This window comes from Silene latifolia, unplaced genomic scaffold, assembly GCF_048544455.1.
Source record: "Silene latifolia isolate original U9 population unplaced genomic scaffold, ASM4854445v1 chrun_scaffold_16, whole genome shotgun sequence".
Classification (NCBI taxonomy): domain Eukaryota; kingdom Viridiplantae; phylum Streptophyta; class Magnoliopsida; order Caryophyllales; family Caryophyllaceae; genus Silene; species Silene latifolia.
In genome coordinates this window covers 11,405,377-11,418,124 of record NW_027413123.1, presented here as the reverse complement: position 1 = coordinate 11,418,124, position 12,748 = coordinate 11,405,377, and the positions used below count along the sequence as shown (strand labels likewise).

The window sequence follows — 12,748 nt, the reverse complement described above, 5'->3', positions numbered from 1 at the left end:
CAATACTAGAAATAAATTACCTCAACAATGGAAATGGAATTGGAATTGAAGAACAATGCTTGAATAGAAATTGTAATACAATATTGAAATGCTAAAGGAAATGTAGATAACATAAAGGAAATCTAACCTACATTTTATTCTAAAACTAAGACTAAAACATATATGAAAATGTGTGGAAAAATGTGTGTAAAGGTGTAAAAGAAGATATGTAAAAGGTGTGTCCAAGTGTTGAAGTCTACACCCTTTATATAGGAAATGAGGGGTGAAACTTAGAGTAAATACAAGGGGTCAACCCCAAATATTTTCTCTTAATTGCTTGATGAATTACCAAATGAATCCTAAGTGAGCTATTAACTCAACTTCAATCCTCCGGTTAAATGTTTAGTGAGCATCCTAAGAGCATCCAATGAACATCCTAAAGCTTGCTTCAAATCTCTTCACTTCTTGATTAAATGCCAAGGGGATCAATTGTGAGCCACTAATTCTATCTTAATTCACTTGGCTAAATGTGATATTAGCATCTAAAGCTTCACTAAGCATCAAAAGTTTCCACCTTAATTGGACTTCAAATCTTGGGCTTGACTTTGCATAAGACCTTATTTTGCATTTCTCATTTTAATCCATATCTTTATGCATGCAAATCCATGTAACATCTCTTGATTGGTCCATCATGGTCTTCTATTTAGCCTTGCTTCTAGTGTTTGCAAAAAATGTAGAAGCTCAAATACCTACAAAATATGACAAACCATGCAAATACAACTAGAATGCAATATTAGCTCAATAACACTAAGATTAGTGCAAATTAGCATGTAAAATAGAGCTAAAATATGGGGTTAGAGTGTATATGAAATGGACTTATCATATGCCAACACCACTAGCATCACATTCTACCTCAAACAGGCAATTCAAAGCAGGTAGCCTGAGAATAGGTGCCTCACACAACATTATTTTGATCAAGTTGAATGCTTGCTGAGCATTCTCAATCCACTTGTATTCCCCTTTCTTCATACACTGTGTGATAGGGGCGGCAACAAAGATCAAGTTTTTGATATACGTCATGTAAAAGGAAGCAAGGCCATGGAATCCCCTCACTTTAGTGATGCTCTTAGGAATTGGCCAAGATTTAATAGCATCAATCTTATCTTGATCCACAGAAATCCCTCTCCCAGAGATGATATACCCTAAGAACTTAATTTCAGATGCCAAGAAGGTGCATTTCTCAAATTTCCCAAAAAATTTGCTACCTCTCAGGATTTGGAATACTTTCTCAAGGAGGCTTAAGTGTTCTCCTGTGGTTTTGCTGTAAATTAGGATATCATCAAAGTACACCACAGCAAACCTTCCGAAGCAAGGCCTCAACACTTTTGTCATCAATCTCATGAAAGTGCTGGGGGCATTTGATAACCCAAATGGCATAACCAACCATTCATAGAGCCCTTGCTTAGTTTTGAAGGCAGTTTTCCACTCATCACCTTCTCTGATTCTCACTTGGTGATAACCCTGCCTAAGATCAATCTTAGAAAAGATCCTGGCACCACTTAACTCATCCAACATGTCATCTAACCTCGGTATAGGAAACCTATATTTGACTGTGATGTTGTTGATGGCTCTGCTATCAATACACATCCTCCATGTGCCATCCTTCTTAGGAACCAATAGTGCTGGGACAGCACAGGGACTCAAAGATTCCTTTACAAATCCCTTCCTCGTCAACTCGTCAATTTGACTCTGTAATTCCTTTGTAGCATTAGGATCACACCTATATGCAGACCTATTAGGGAGTACAGATCCTGGCACAAGGTCAATCTGGTGCTCAATACCTCTTAGTGGAGGCAGTCCACTAGGTAATTCAGCAGGGAAGACATCCTGGTATTGCTCTAGTAATGGTCTAACCTCTACTGGCAGTTGAGGCTCCATATCCTCATGAATCTCTTTGGATAATAAGATGAGAACAGGTTGTTCTTGTTGCATTTCCTTGATCATTTCTGCTTCAGATAGAAATAGAACCACATTAAGTCCATCAGTCACACTTGGACTCCCATAGTTCTTCTGATTAGGTGGTAAAGGAGTAATTGTAATCTTTTTGCTGCCTTGTTTGATCTACTTCTTGACTGATTCATGAAGTTTTAGCATTTGTTCAACTCTGGCCTTAACATTAAAGTTCATCTCCCCTCTTGGAACACTGGATAAATCTAAGGGCATGAGTGGATTAACCCCATAGACTATCTCAAATGGACTATGACCAGTTGTAGCAGATGGTGCCCTGTTGAATGCAAACTCAGCTTGTGACAATTTCAAATCCCAATCCCTTAAGGACTTGCTAACTATGCACCTCAGTATCCTCCCCAATGTCTTGTTGGTGACTTCAGTTTTGCTATCAGTTTGAGGTTGGTGAGATGTACTGAATAGCAACCTTGTTTTTAGAAGCCTCCATAGGGTTTTTCAAATAACTCATGAATTTGGTGTCCCCGTCGACACTATGGTCTTTGGTACCCCATGTAGCCTCAAAATTTCCCGTAAATAAAGCCCAAAGAACACCGGGCAAAGATCCTCGCCTTCTTGCATGCCACAAAATGAGCCATCTTACTGAACCTATCAACAACTACCATCACAGAATCCTTGCCCCCCTGAGTCCTGGGTAAGGCAACAACAAAAACCATGCTTACATCTTCCCATGGCTTATCAGGCACTGGTAGAGAAGTATAAGGACCAGTCTGGAAAGAGCTTTTGGCCTGCTGACAGACTGAACACCTTCTGAGAATGATCTGGACATCTCCCATCATCCTAGGCCAATAGAACTGATCCTGAAGAATGTCCAATGTCTTTTGGACTCCAAAGTAACCTCCTAAGCCTCCTGAGTGAACTTCCCTTATCAGTAGATCCCTGTAGGATCCTCTAGGCACACACAGCTTGTTGCCCTGGAACAAGAATCCTTCCTGCAAGAGATACTTGCTTCCTGGAACCTTTTGTCCTTCAGTTTGTGTTATCCATTCTTCAGAAAAATTAGGGTCTTCCTTGTACATCTCTTTCATAAATTCAAACCCAAGGACTTTGTTTCCCATGACTGATAGTAAGGAGTGCCTCTTTGACAATGCATCTGCCACTACATTTTGCTTTCCCTCCTTGTATTTGCTAGAAAAAGTGAATGACTGTAAGAACTCCACCCACTTAGCATGCCTGTGACTCAATTTGTGTTGACCATTGATATATTTTAGTGCCTCATGGTCTAAATGCAACACAAATGGTTTAGGCTTCAGGTAATGATTCCAGTGCATCAGGGCTCTGATGATAGCATAAAACCCTTTATCATAGGTAAAGTATTTCAGTTTAGCTCTATTTAGCTTCTCACTGAAATAGGCTACTAATTTCGAGCCCGAATTAAAATCGCTCCAATGCCAACTCCACTGGCATCACACTCCACTTCAAATAGCTGATCAAAATCTAGCAGCTTCAGGATAGGGGTTTCACACATCAACTTCTTAATTCCTTCAAAGGACTCGCTGAGCATTGTCACCATTGAAACTCTCTTTCTTCATGCACTCAGTGATTGGTGCTACAACCGAGCTGAAGTTTTTAATGAACCTTCTGTAAAAGGAAGCCAATCCATGGAATCCCCTAACTTCAGTGATTGTTTTAGGAACTGGCCAGGACTGGATTGCTGAGATTTTCTCCTGGTCCACTGATATACCCCTTCCAGATACAATGTAACCTAGGAAGGTCACCTCTTCAACCATGAAGGTGCACTTTTCTAGCTTGCTAAACAACTTCTACTTCCTGAGAATCTTAAAAACCACTTCAAGATGCCTGATATGATCTTCCCTGCTGCTGTACACCAGTATGTCATCAAAGTACACTACAGAAAACTGACCTAAGCATGGCCTCAACACTTCAGTCATCAATCTCATGAAAGTACTGGGTGCATTTGAGAGGCCAAATGGCATCACAAGCCACTCATATAACTCATGCTTTATTTTGAAGGCAGACTTCCATTCATCTCCCTCCTTGATTCTCACCTGATGGTACTCTTGCCTGAGATCAATTTTAGAGAAAACCTTGGCACCACTCAGTTCATCAAGCATGTCATCTAACCTTGGAATTGGGTAATATTGTTGATGGCTCTCTTCACAAGACACATTCTCCATGTTCCATCTTTCTTAGGAACAAGCAATGCAGAGACTGCACAAGGACTTAGGCCCTGTTCTTTTGGACTTAATTTCAGTTTAGTTTAGTTCAGTTTAGTTCGATTCGATTCGATTCACTTTCGATTGATTCGATTGATTGATTCGATTGATTGATTCGATTGATTCGATTCGATTCGATTGATTGATTGATTGATTGATTGATTGATTGATTGATTCGGTTCAACTATATTATTGTAATTATTATTATTATTGTAATTATTATTACTATCGTTGTTGTTGTTGTTGTTGTTGTTGTTGTTGTTGTTGTTGTTGTTGTTGTTGTTGTTGTTGTTGTTGTTGTTGTTGTTGTTGTTGTTGTTGTTGTTGTTGTTGTTGTTGTTGTTGTTGTTGTTGTTGTTGTTGTTGTTGTTATTATTATTATTATTATTATCGTCGTCATCGGCTGGTTCTTTGAAATATATATAAATAGACAGCAGTGTGTAATAACGAAATTTTTAGTTCAGAAATAGGAGTCATGATAAAATAAAAATAAAAATTATTAGTGTCAATACATCAAATGCTTGCAATTGTGAAAAATGTTTAGATTCAACGCAAATTACAAAATTTAGTTATTCGGATCATCTACCTCCATATGTTCTTCTTCGTTGTCATTTTGCGACACTCCATCTTCATGCTCTTCGGGATTGTTATCTTTCCAAATAGCTTTAGCTATATCCATTCTCACTTTAGACATAAGGCTCATTCGATCTTTATTATCCAAATTTGTATCTGTTCTCCCAATAACTGCATCATGTTGTACAATTGGGATACCAAGCTTATGCATTCGTATGAAATTATGAAGTGTGAAACATGAAACGATAATTGACATTTGATACTTTGGTAACATCTGGGGCATAGTTTTCAGCACCTTCCACCTTTTCTTCAATTGACCAAACGCACATTCAACTTTCATTCTTAATGAAGAATGTCGGTAATTGAAATGTTCTAACATTCCTATAGGTGCTCCGTGCTTAAATTCCTGCAAATGGGATCGCAAATAGGAGACAAATATCCAATAGTATTAAGATATCCGGAGTCCACCAAATAGTACTTACCTACAAAGTAAAATAAAAATTGCGTGAGAATCGCAAAATAATGAGCTATAAACAAATAAAGAAAATTAGTTAATACTTACCTTCAGGTGGATGAGGAAAAACATATTTTGAGGCAGTTAGAGAATCTCGCCATACTGTAAGATCATGGGCACTCCCTTCCCAACCCACGTTGATAAATGTAAAAATCCTATCAAATGAACAACAACCCAATACATTCCAGGTCTTACGACCATTATGATTTCGAAATGGTGTACCAGTACGATCACTAATAAGTGCTTCTATATGCGTTCCATCTATGGAACCAATAGCATCCTAAATAATAGTAGTAATAGAGATGTTAAAACTCAAAGACATAAGGTAGTAAAAAAAATATAAAAAAATAGCTAAATGCACGAGGTACAAATATTACCTTGAAATAAGGCCAATAAAGTGAGTTATTTTCTACCTCCGGAGGCACCTCAAGTAGATCGCGGTGTGGTCTAATGATATCATGTGACAATATAACCAAGGCATCCAACACTTTTTTAAAATACACACATATTGTAGATATGGAATGCTTGAATCTATCAAAGAACATCACGATAGGAAGAGCCTTTGGCCAATATGTATAAACAAATTCCTATTTGTTCGTCCACTTTTATATACTTACCATCAACTAACAAATTCCTTTCAATCATCAAATCTACAAGTTGTAGAAACATTACCCTATCAAGTCGTAGTTGTTCAAAACATGATGTAGCGTTTTCATTGAACAACCTGTGAATGTATTCAGCTCCACTTTCCCCTCTTTCTCTTCTAGGCCGCCTACTTGATGATGTTCGTTGTATACTAGCATCACTTGGTACAAGTGATCTTCGCAATTCTTCTAATGCAATAATTATAGATGCACGTCTAACATTATCCATTCTACACTAGAACAATTAAAACACAATTATATCAAATTCAATTATTTTGATATTAAAGTTCAAATATCTTAACCACAAAGTTCAAACATATGAAAATGAAAAGTTCAAACACCTGAAAATGAAAGGTTCAAACACACAAACTTGAAACTACAAAGTGCTTCTAAAACAAACTACACTACAACAAATTGTCACTTGCGCCACGAATTATGCCACGGGAATTTATAATTCGTGGCTAATGCTTGCTTAGCCACGGGAAAAATTTATTCATTATTTTGGAAAAAAATTTATGCCACGGGATAATTTTTCCTGTGGCAAAAAGTCTCTTTCGCCGCGAATTAGGCTACACCCGTGGCAAATAATTATTTTAGCCACGGGCTATGTCACACCCGTGGCGAAAGTTTATTTAGTCACGAATTATTCCGTGGCAAATATTTTGTTAGCCACGAATTAACAAACACCCGTGGCGAGTATCTTTTCTGACTTAAATCTGAATGAAATTTAATCAAATATAATAATATGAAAATACATTTAAATATAAATTTTGAGAACCACTTTGATTAATTTAAATAATATTTTTATTGTTTTATGTACTTTAATAAGAAATTTTAAAATTTTATAAACTTTTATGCAAGCAAAGAATTTTATCGCCTAAATTTTTTGATTTTTTTGTAAATCACATTTATGTTTGGTAGGTTTTTTAAAACAATAATAATTTTAAAAAATTGTTTTAATATATAATTTTGTTTATTAAAGTCGTGAATTTCTTTTAATTTCTTTTTTTTTTTTAAATTAAACTTTATAATCTTGAATAACAATCTTAAATGATCGTATCACATTTAAAGATATAACATATCAAATTGAATAAAAACCTTATTTCCATCTATGTTAGAGAAATCTAAAATGAATATATTGTTAAACTATTTCATTCAAAATTTGATTTTCAACTTATTTGTAGGATATTTTTAGAAAATTTTGAATTTGATATAAAATTTACGGAAATTTCCCGTGGTACCCTTGAACTTTGCCAGATTAGACATGACACCCCTTATTTTATGTTTCTACATATGGTGTCCTTGTATTTACCTTTTTCATTACTAGAATACCCTTTGGCGAAAATTCGTTATAACGCCGTTACTCTTATAAGTAATTTGATGAATAATTAAGTATGTTATGTTGTCATTGTTATATTATTTAGGTACTAAATGTTATTTTATTAGACAAAATAAGGACTTAGGTATTTGATGATGAATTGATAGTGCATTAGATAACAAAAAAAGGCGTCACAAGGCATATGGGTATCGACGTTATGACGGAAGTTTGTCAACGAGTATTCTGGGATTGAAAAAGCTAAATATAGGGGTACCATATGTAAAAACTTAAAAAAAGGGCATCATAGGTAATCTGTCAAAATTCGAGGGTACCATGAACAATTTACGTAAAATTTAACTCATTTGAGAAAAAAATTTCCAAATTTTTTTCATTGAAAATAAGCGCATTACAGAGAGAAATATAGAAATTATAATAATTTACAGTCACATTTCCAAATAATGTGAAATTTTGAGAAAAGAAACGGTAAACGATAATAAAGAGAAATCGGTTTAGGAAAATAAGCGATTCTTTTGTACAATAGTCTTTTTCGTGTTTTTTGGGTAAAAAAAAGTGACTACTTTTTGGTTAATACTGATCACTTTGGGGAAAAAAGACCTTTAGTTATAAAAAGCGGTCATTACTTTACCAAAAAATGGTCACATCAGGTACGACGGTTATACAATATAATTTGCATAGAAAAATATATGAAAAAATGAGTACATGAGAAATGAAAATAAGAATGTCGATAAACAAAAGAAATAAAAAAAATGTTAGGAAAATACAATTACGTTTACTTTTAGGAGAAAATGGTTTACTGACTTCGGCAAAAAAAAGACGTCAAAATCATTAGTCAGGAGGTTACTATCGAAAATTTAATTCTTTCGGCCAAAATAATGTTTTTCCCGCAAAATTTTGTAAATCATGTAACATTTATGTAATTAAATAGTATTAAAGGTAAGATTTGAAAAAAAAATAAACTGAAAAGGATTCAAAGTGCTAATTATATCAACAAAGTTAACATTTAATTTTGGTGGCACATCAAAAGAACTCCACAGTTAAGCGTGCTCAGGTGAGATTAGTGTTGGGATGGGTGACCTCCTGGGAAGCCTCTCCGATGCCCACAAATGCATGACCGGCGAAACCAAATAACGTTCAAATGAATCAAGTTAACTAGCGAAACAATTACCTTGATTGTCATGGTTCCGTATATGAATAAATACCAATTGTGAAAAATAAATAAATTATTTTACGTTTTATTTATTTAATTTTCATATATATTGTTTGCCACGGGAATTTTTTTTTTCGCCACGGGAAATTTCTTTGGCCACGGGAGTTATTAGCCACGAGAGAATCCGTGGCCAAAAATTCAATAATAGCCACGTTCTTGTTTTTCCCGTGGCTATGTCTTTGCCACGGCCACTTGCGCCACGGAAGGTATTCCCGTGGCAAAATGATATAGCCACGGAAATTTAGCACTTGCGCCACGAATTTAGCCGTGGCCCAAGTGCTAATTTGTAGTAGTGCTAGTAAAGGCGAGTGAACAAGGGATCTACGTCCATCACTCTTAGATAGATCAACTTTTGATTATCATTTTTAAGGGATAGGAATATCTTGGCACGTGTTTCATCACTTAAATATCTGACAGCGGAGACAAAGTACGCGTCACCCGATTCTTCTGCGACTTTCATTCTAGTCAATTCATCACTAACCATCTCAGCTGTAGAAGGCTGCTTACTTGAAGAACCAACACCAGTTCCCGACAATAGTGCGATAACTCTATCAAAACTAGTTTCCCTTCTCTTACGTTCTTCCGGACTAATGGGTTCTTCAACCTTTCGTTTACGTGAGGTTCCCACAAAAACTTTTTGGTCAACTAAAGTTGGTGGAGCTTTATGCTCATCATCAAACATGGTTTCTTTAAATTCATCATCACCTGAAACTTTATTGTCTTGAGATGTTTCATCATTAGTAAGATCCTCAATTTGCCTACTCAAGTAAGATGGCCCTTTTGCCATTGCCGGAGAAAAACAACCACCCACCCCATGCGCAAATTTTCCATCAAATAGTTTGCTCATTTCATCAATGTTAGCCAATTCTCTTCTGATTATTTTAGCCCATACTTTCCATTCCGCTGTATAAAACAAATTATAACTTAAATTTAGATTTAACTAATAATATAGCAAATTGGAGGTAATTTTAAGATGAGTTAATAATAATTTTACCTCTATGAATGCGTTATATCTCTCCAAAGACTTCTCATCTACAGCAACTTTTTTAGTAATAGGATTGAATGATATGCCAGATAAACCTTGCAATTCCTCTCAGCCCTTGTATCTTTCTTTCAAATCTGAATAATGATTTTGCACTTGTTTTCCAGTCACATTACATTCTTTTTGTGCATTAAATTTCTTGGCAATGTTTCCCCAATTAAATTTGCTAACTCCTCTGTTTTTCTCTTCATTTAGAATGTTGAGCAAAATTCTTGAATTTTCATCGGGCCAAGAAGTTCTTCCCATTACGTTACTTTCAAATAAATCGACACAAATTCATTAAAATATTATCGATACGAAGATTATATATAAAAGGCATGGTTAAGAATGATCAAAAGTAACAACTACTTTGGTAAAACACATATGACAAACACGTTTAAGATAAAAAAAAAACAACACACTTTGGCAATTGCGGAGTTAGCGTGAAATTCAATTGATCATTATGTTGAATTTATTTGAATATTGTAGGCCGATGATTGAGTTAGCGTGAAATTCAATTGATCATTATCTTATTCCTCTGACATCTCTCGCTAACAACAACAATGGTAATTACTTCCAATCTCTTTACCTTCCTTCATTTCTTTCAATCACTTTATTTATGTTTTTTATTTATGTTCATGAATCCAGTGCTGATATTTGCGTTCACATCATTCTTTACATACGAGCAATATGAGGAAGAAGTTGATAATTTCATTTGGATAGTCGTCATTGTTGCCAAGAGTTCACTCTCTTTGTTATTAAGAAGTCTTCCTTCATCTATTACATCATTCTTTTCCGATGAAGACGAGTTAGATTACAACCTAGCCCAGCCAGCTCCCGAATAACTGCAAATTTCTTGGTTTCTATATGGTTTTGGTGGATCATCAGAGATTCAAATTTCTCGATGCTGTTTTGTTCGAAGAGGGATTTATTATTCACGGAGTAGACTAACGGGTATCTCAGCACTTTACTCACAGTACAAAAACTGTCACCCTGCTATACATAATGACAATCCAAAGATTGATTTCTACAAGTTTAAGGATTCTCAAATATGTATGGTTTAAACAATTTTTTGACAGACAGTTTTGTACTGAGTTTAGTATATTTGTGTGTAGATGTATCTAATCACAGAAAAAAGCTTTTGTTTGAGCGTTTTTCGGACAATGTGTACATCTCGCCTCTCAAGAAAGTCAATTACGATAACGTTAAGACTCGAGACTCGTATCAAGTGCATAATGATAAATTTAACAATATAACGAATATGATAGAATCATAGGAGTATAGGACACAGAACAAATTATGGGTTTCAAAGTTATAAACAAGAAACATAGGAGTATAGGACAAATGAATACATTGGCAAAATAAATTGTAGGGTAATATCAAACACACAAAAGAATTAAAGGGTAATATCAACATTCAAACTCAAAAAGATAAATTTAACAATATAACGAATATGATAGAATCATGTCAGGAAAATTAGAAATAGGTGAGTACCTTGGAGCGATCGGGCGTGTTGCGTCGAGGTAGAAGTTTCTTTGACGAACAAGTTCTATGGCGAAGGGTTGAGGAACATAACGTTTTTATTGTCAAAAATAGTCAGTCGTAGGGTTCATAATAGGGTTTATTATTATTATTATAAAAAATTCAATTTAGTTCAGGTCCATTCATTCGATTCGAGTTCATTCATTCGATTCATTCGATTCGATTCGATTCGAGTCCATTAAGTTCATTCGATTTAGTTCGATTCATTGATTCAGTCCATTAAGTTCGATTCGATTCGATTCGATTCATTTAGTTCGATTCAGACGGATTCAGTCCAAAAGAACAGGGCCTTAGAGACTCCCTGACAAAGCCCTTGCTCAAAAGCTCCTCAATTTGATGTTCTAACTCCTTGGTGGTCTTTGGATCACTCCCCGTAAGCAGTGTCTCATTAGGGCAAGACAAAGACCCGGTACAAGATCAATATGGTGCTCAATTCCCCTCAAGGGTGGCAGTCCACTAGGTAGTTCTTTTGGAAAAACATCCCTGAACTTATGGATCAAAGGTTCAATTTCTGCAGGTAACTCTGAACCCTTTCTTTTAGTTACTTCCTTGGATAGCAGGATTAATACAGGTTGCTCCTGTTTCATTTCTTGGATCATGGCAGCCTTAGATAAGAACAACACACCACTGATCTCTTCTGACATATGTGGACTTCTATAGTTTCTTTGATTTGGTGGTAAGGGGGTCAGGGTTACCTTCTTACCTTCATGTTTAAAGCTGTAAACATTCTCTTTCTCTTGATGAGTTGTATTCCTGTCAAACTCCCATGGCCTCCCTAACAGCAGGTGGCAAGCATCCATGGGTACAACATCACACAGTACCTCATCCTTGTACACTTTCCCAATAGAGAATGAAACTAGACACTGTTTGTCAACCTTAACCTCTGCTCCCTTGTTTAACCATCTGAGTTTGTAAGGATTTGGGTGATCCTGAGTCACCAGATTCAGCTTGTTTACCATGGTGATGGAAGCCACATTGGTACAGCTCCCTCCATCTATGATTAAGTTACAAACCCTTCCCTGAACTGTGCATCTACTCCTGAAGATCAGGGATCTCTGGTCAGCTTCTAAGGGTGCCTATTGTGAATGCATAACTCTCCATAAGACCAAGTTGTGCCCTGTGTCAGGGTGAGCTACAACTTGATATTGGCCTTATTCCTTCCCAGCTTTCATTTCCTCCAACACTAGGCTCTCATCCTCCTCATACTCAACCAATCCTTCTCTTTCCCACTCTTCTACTTCCATAGCTGTCAGGGCCCTCTTAGAAGGACAATCCTTCCTGAAATGGCCATATCCCTGACATTGGAAGCACTTGATCTTTCCCTCAGTCACAGATGGGTTGGTTTTCTGGTTTATGGGGGCTTTCCGTTTATCTAGTGTAGGTGATGTAGCTGGTTTAGGTGTACTACCAATCCTGACACCAGTAAGGTCTAAATGCAGGTCTAGTGGTAGTTTTAGACACTGCAGACTTAGCCTTTCCCATTTTTTCAACTCTCAAAGACAAGTTGACTACATCATTATAAGACCACAGGGGTTGCATCCTAACCTTTGTAGCAATATTCTTATCAAGACCCTCCAGAAACCTGGTTATCCTTTGCTAAGGTTTTTCATTAATCTCACATTGCAGGGTTAACTGCTCAAACTCCTTCAGGTAGGTCTCAACTAGTCTCTCATCTTGTCTAAGTTTGGACAGTTTAATAAAGAGATCTTGAGTGTAATCCTTGGTGA

The 12,748-nt window shown here is 36.2% G+C and overlaps 1 protein-coding gene and 1 long non-coding RNA gene across 2 annotated transcripts; both read right to left on the bottom strand.

The window, feature by feature from the left end:
* Positions 1–9,211: 9,211 nt before the first annotated feature.
* LOC141637278 (uncharacterized) lies at positions 9,212–11,067 on the bottom strand. The gene is made up of 3 exons (XR_012541706.1): positions 10,974–11,067; positions 9,453–9,753; positions 9,212–9,361 (listed from the first exon to the last, which is right to left on the bottom strand). It is a non-coding gene; the product is annotated as an uncharacterized LOC141637278 (long non-coding RNA).
* Positions 11,068–11,362: 295 nt separating this feature from the next.
* LOC141637256 (uncharacterized) lies at positions 11,363–11,980 on the bottom strand. The gene has a single exon (XM_074446820.1). It carries the CDS (start codon positions 11,978–11,980, stop codon positions 11,363–11,365), a length of 618 nt encoding a protein of 205 aa, XP_074302921.1.
* Between the last annotated feature and the right edge of the window lie 768 nt (positions 11,981–12,748).

Coding starts and splice junctions, on each gene's coding strand:
- LOC141637256 (XM_074446820.1), bottom strand. CDS start 11,980: ATGGTAAACAAGCTGAATCTGGTGACTCAGGATCACCCAAATCCTTAC.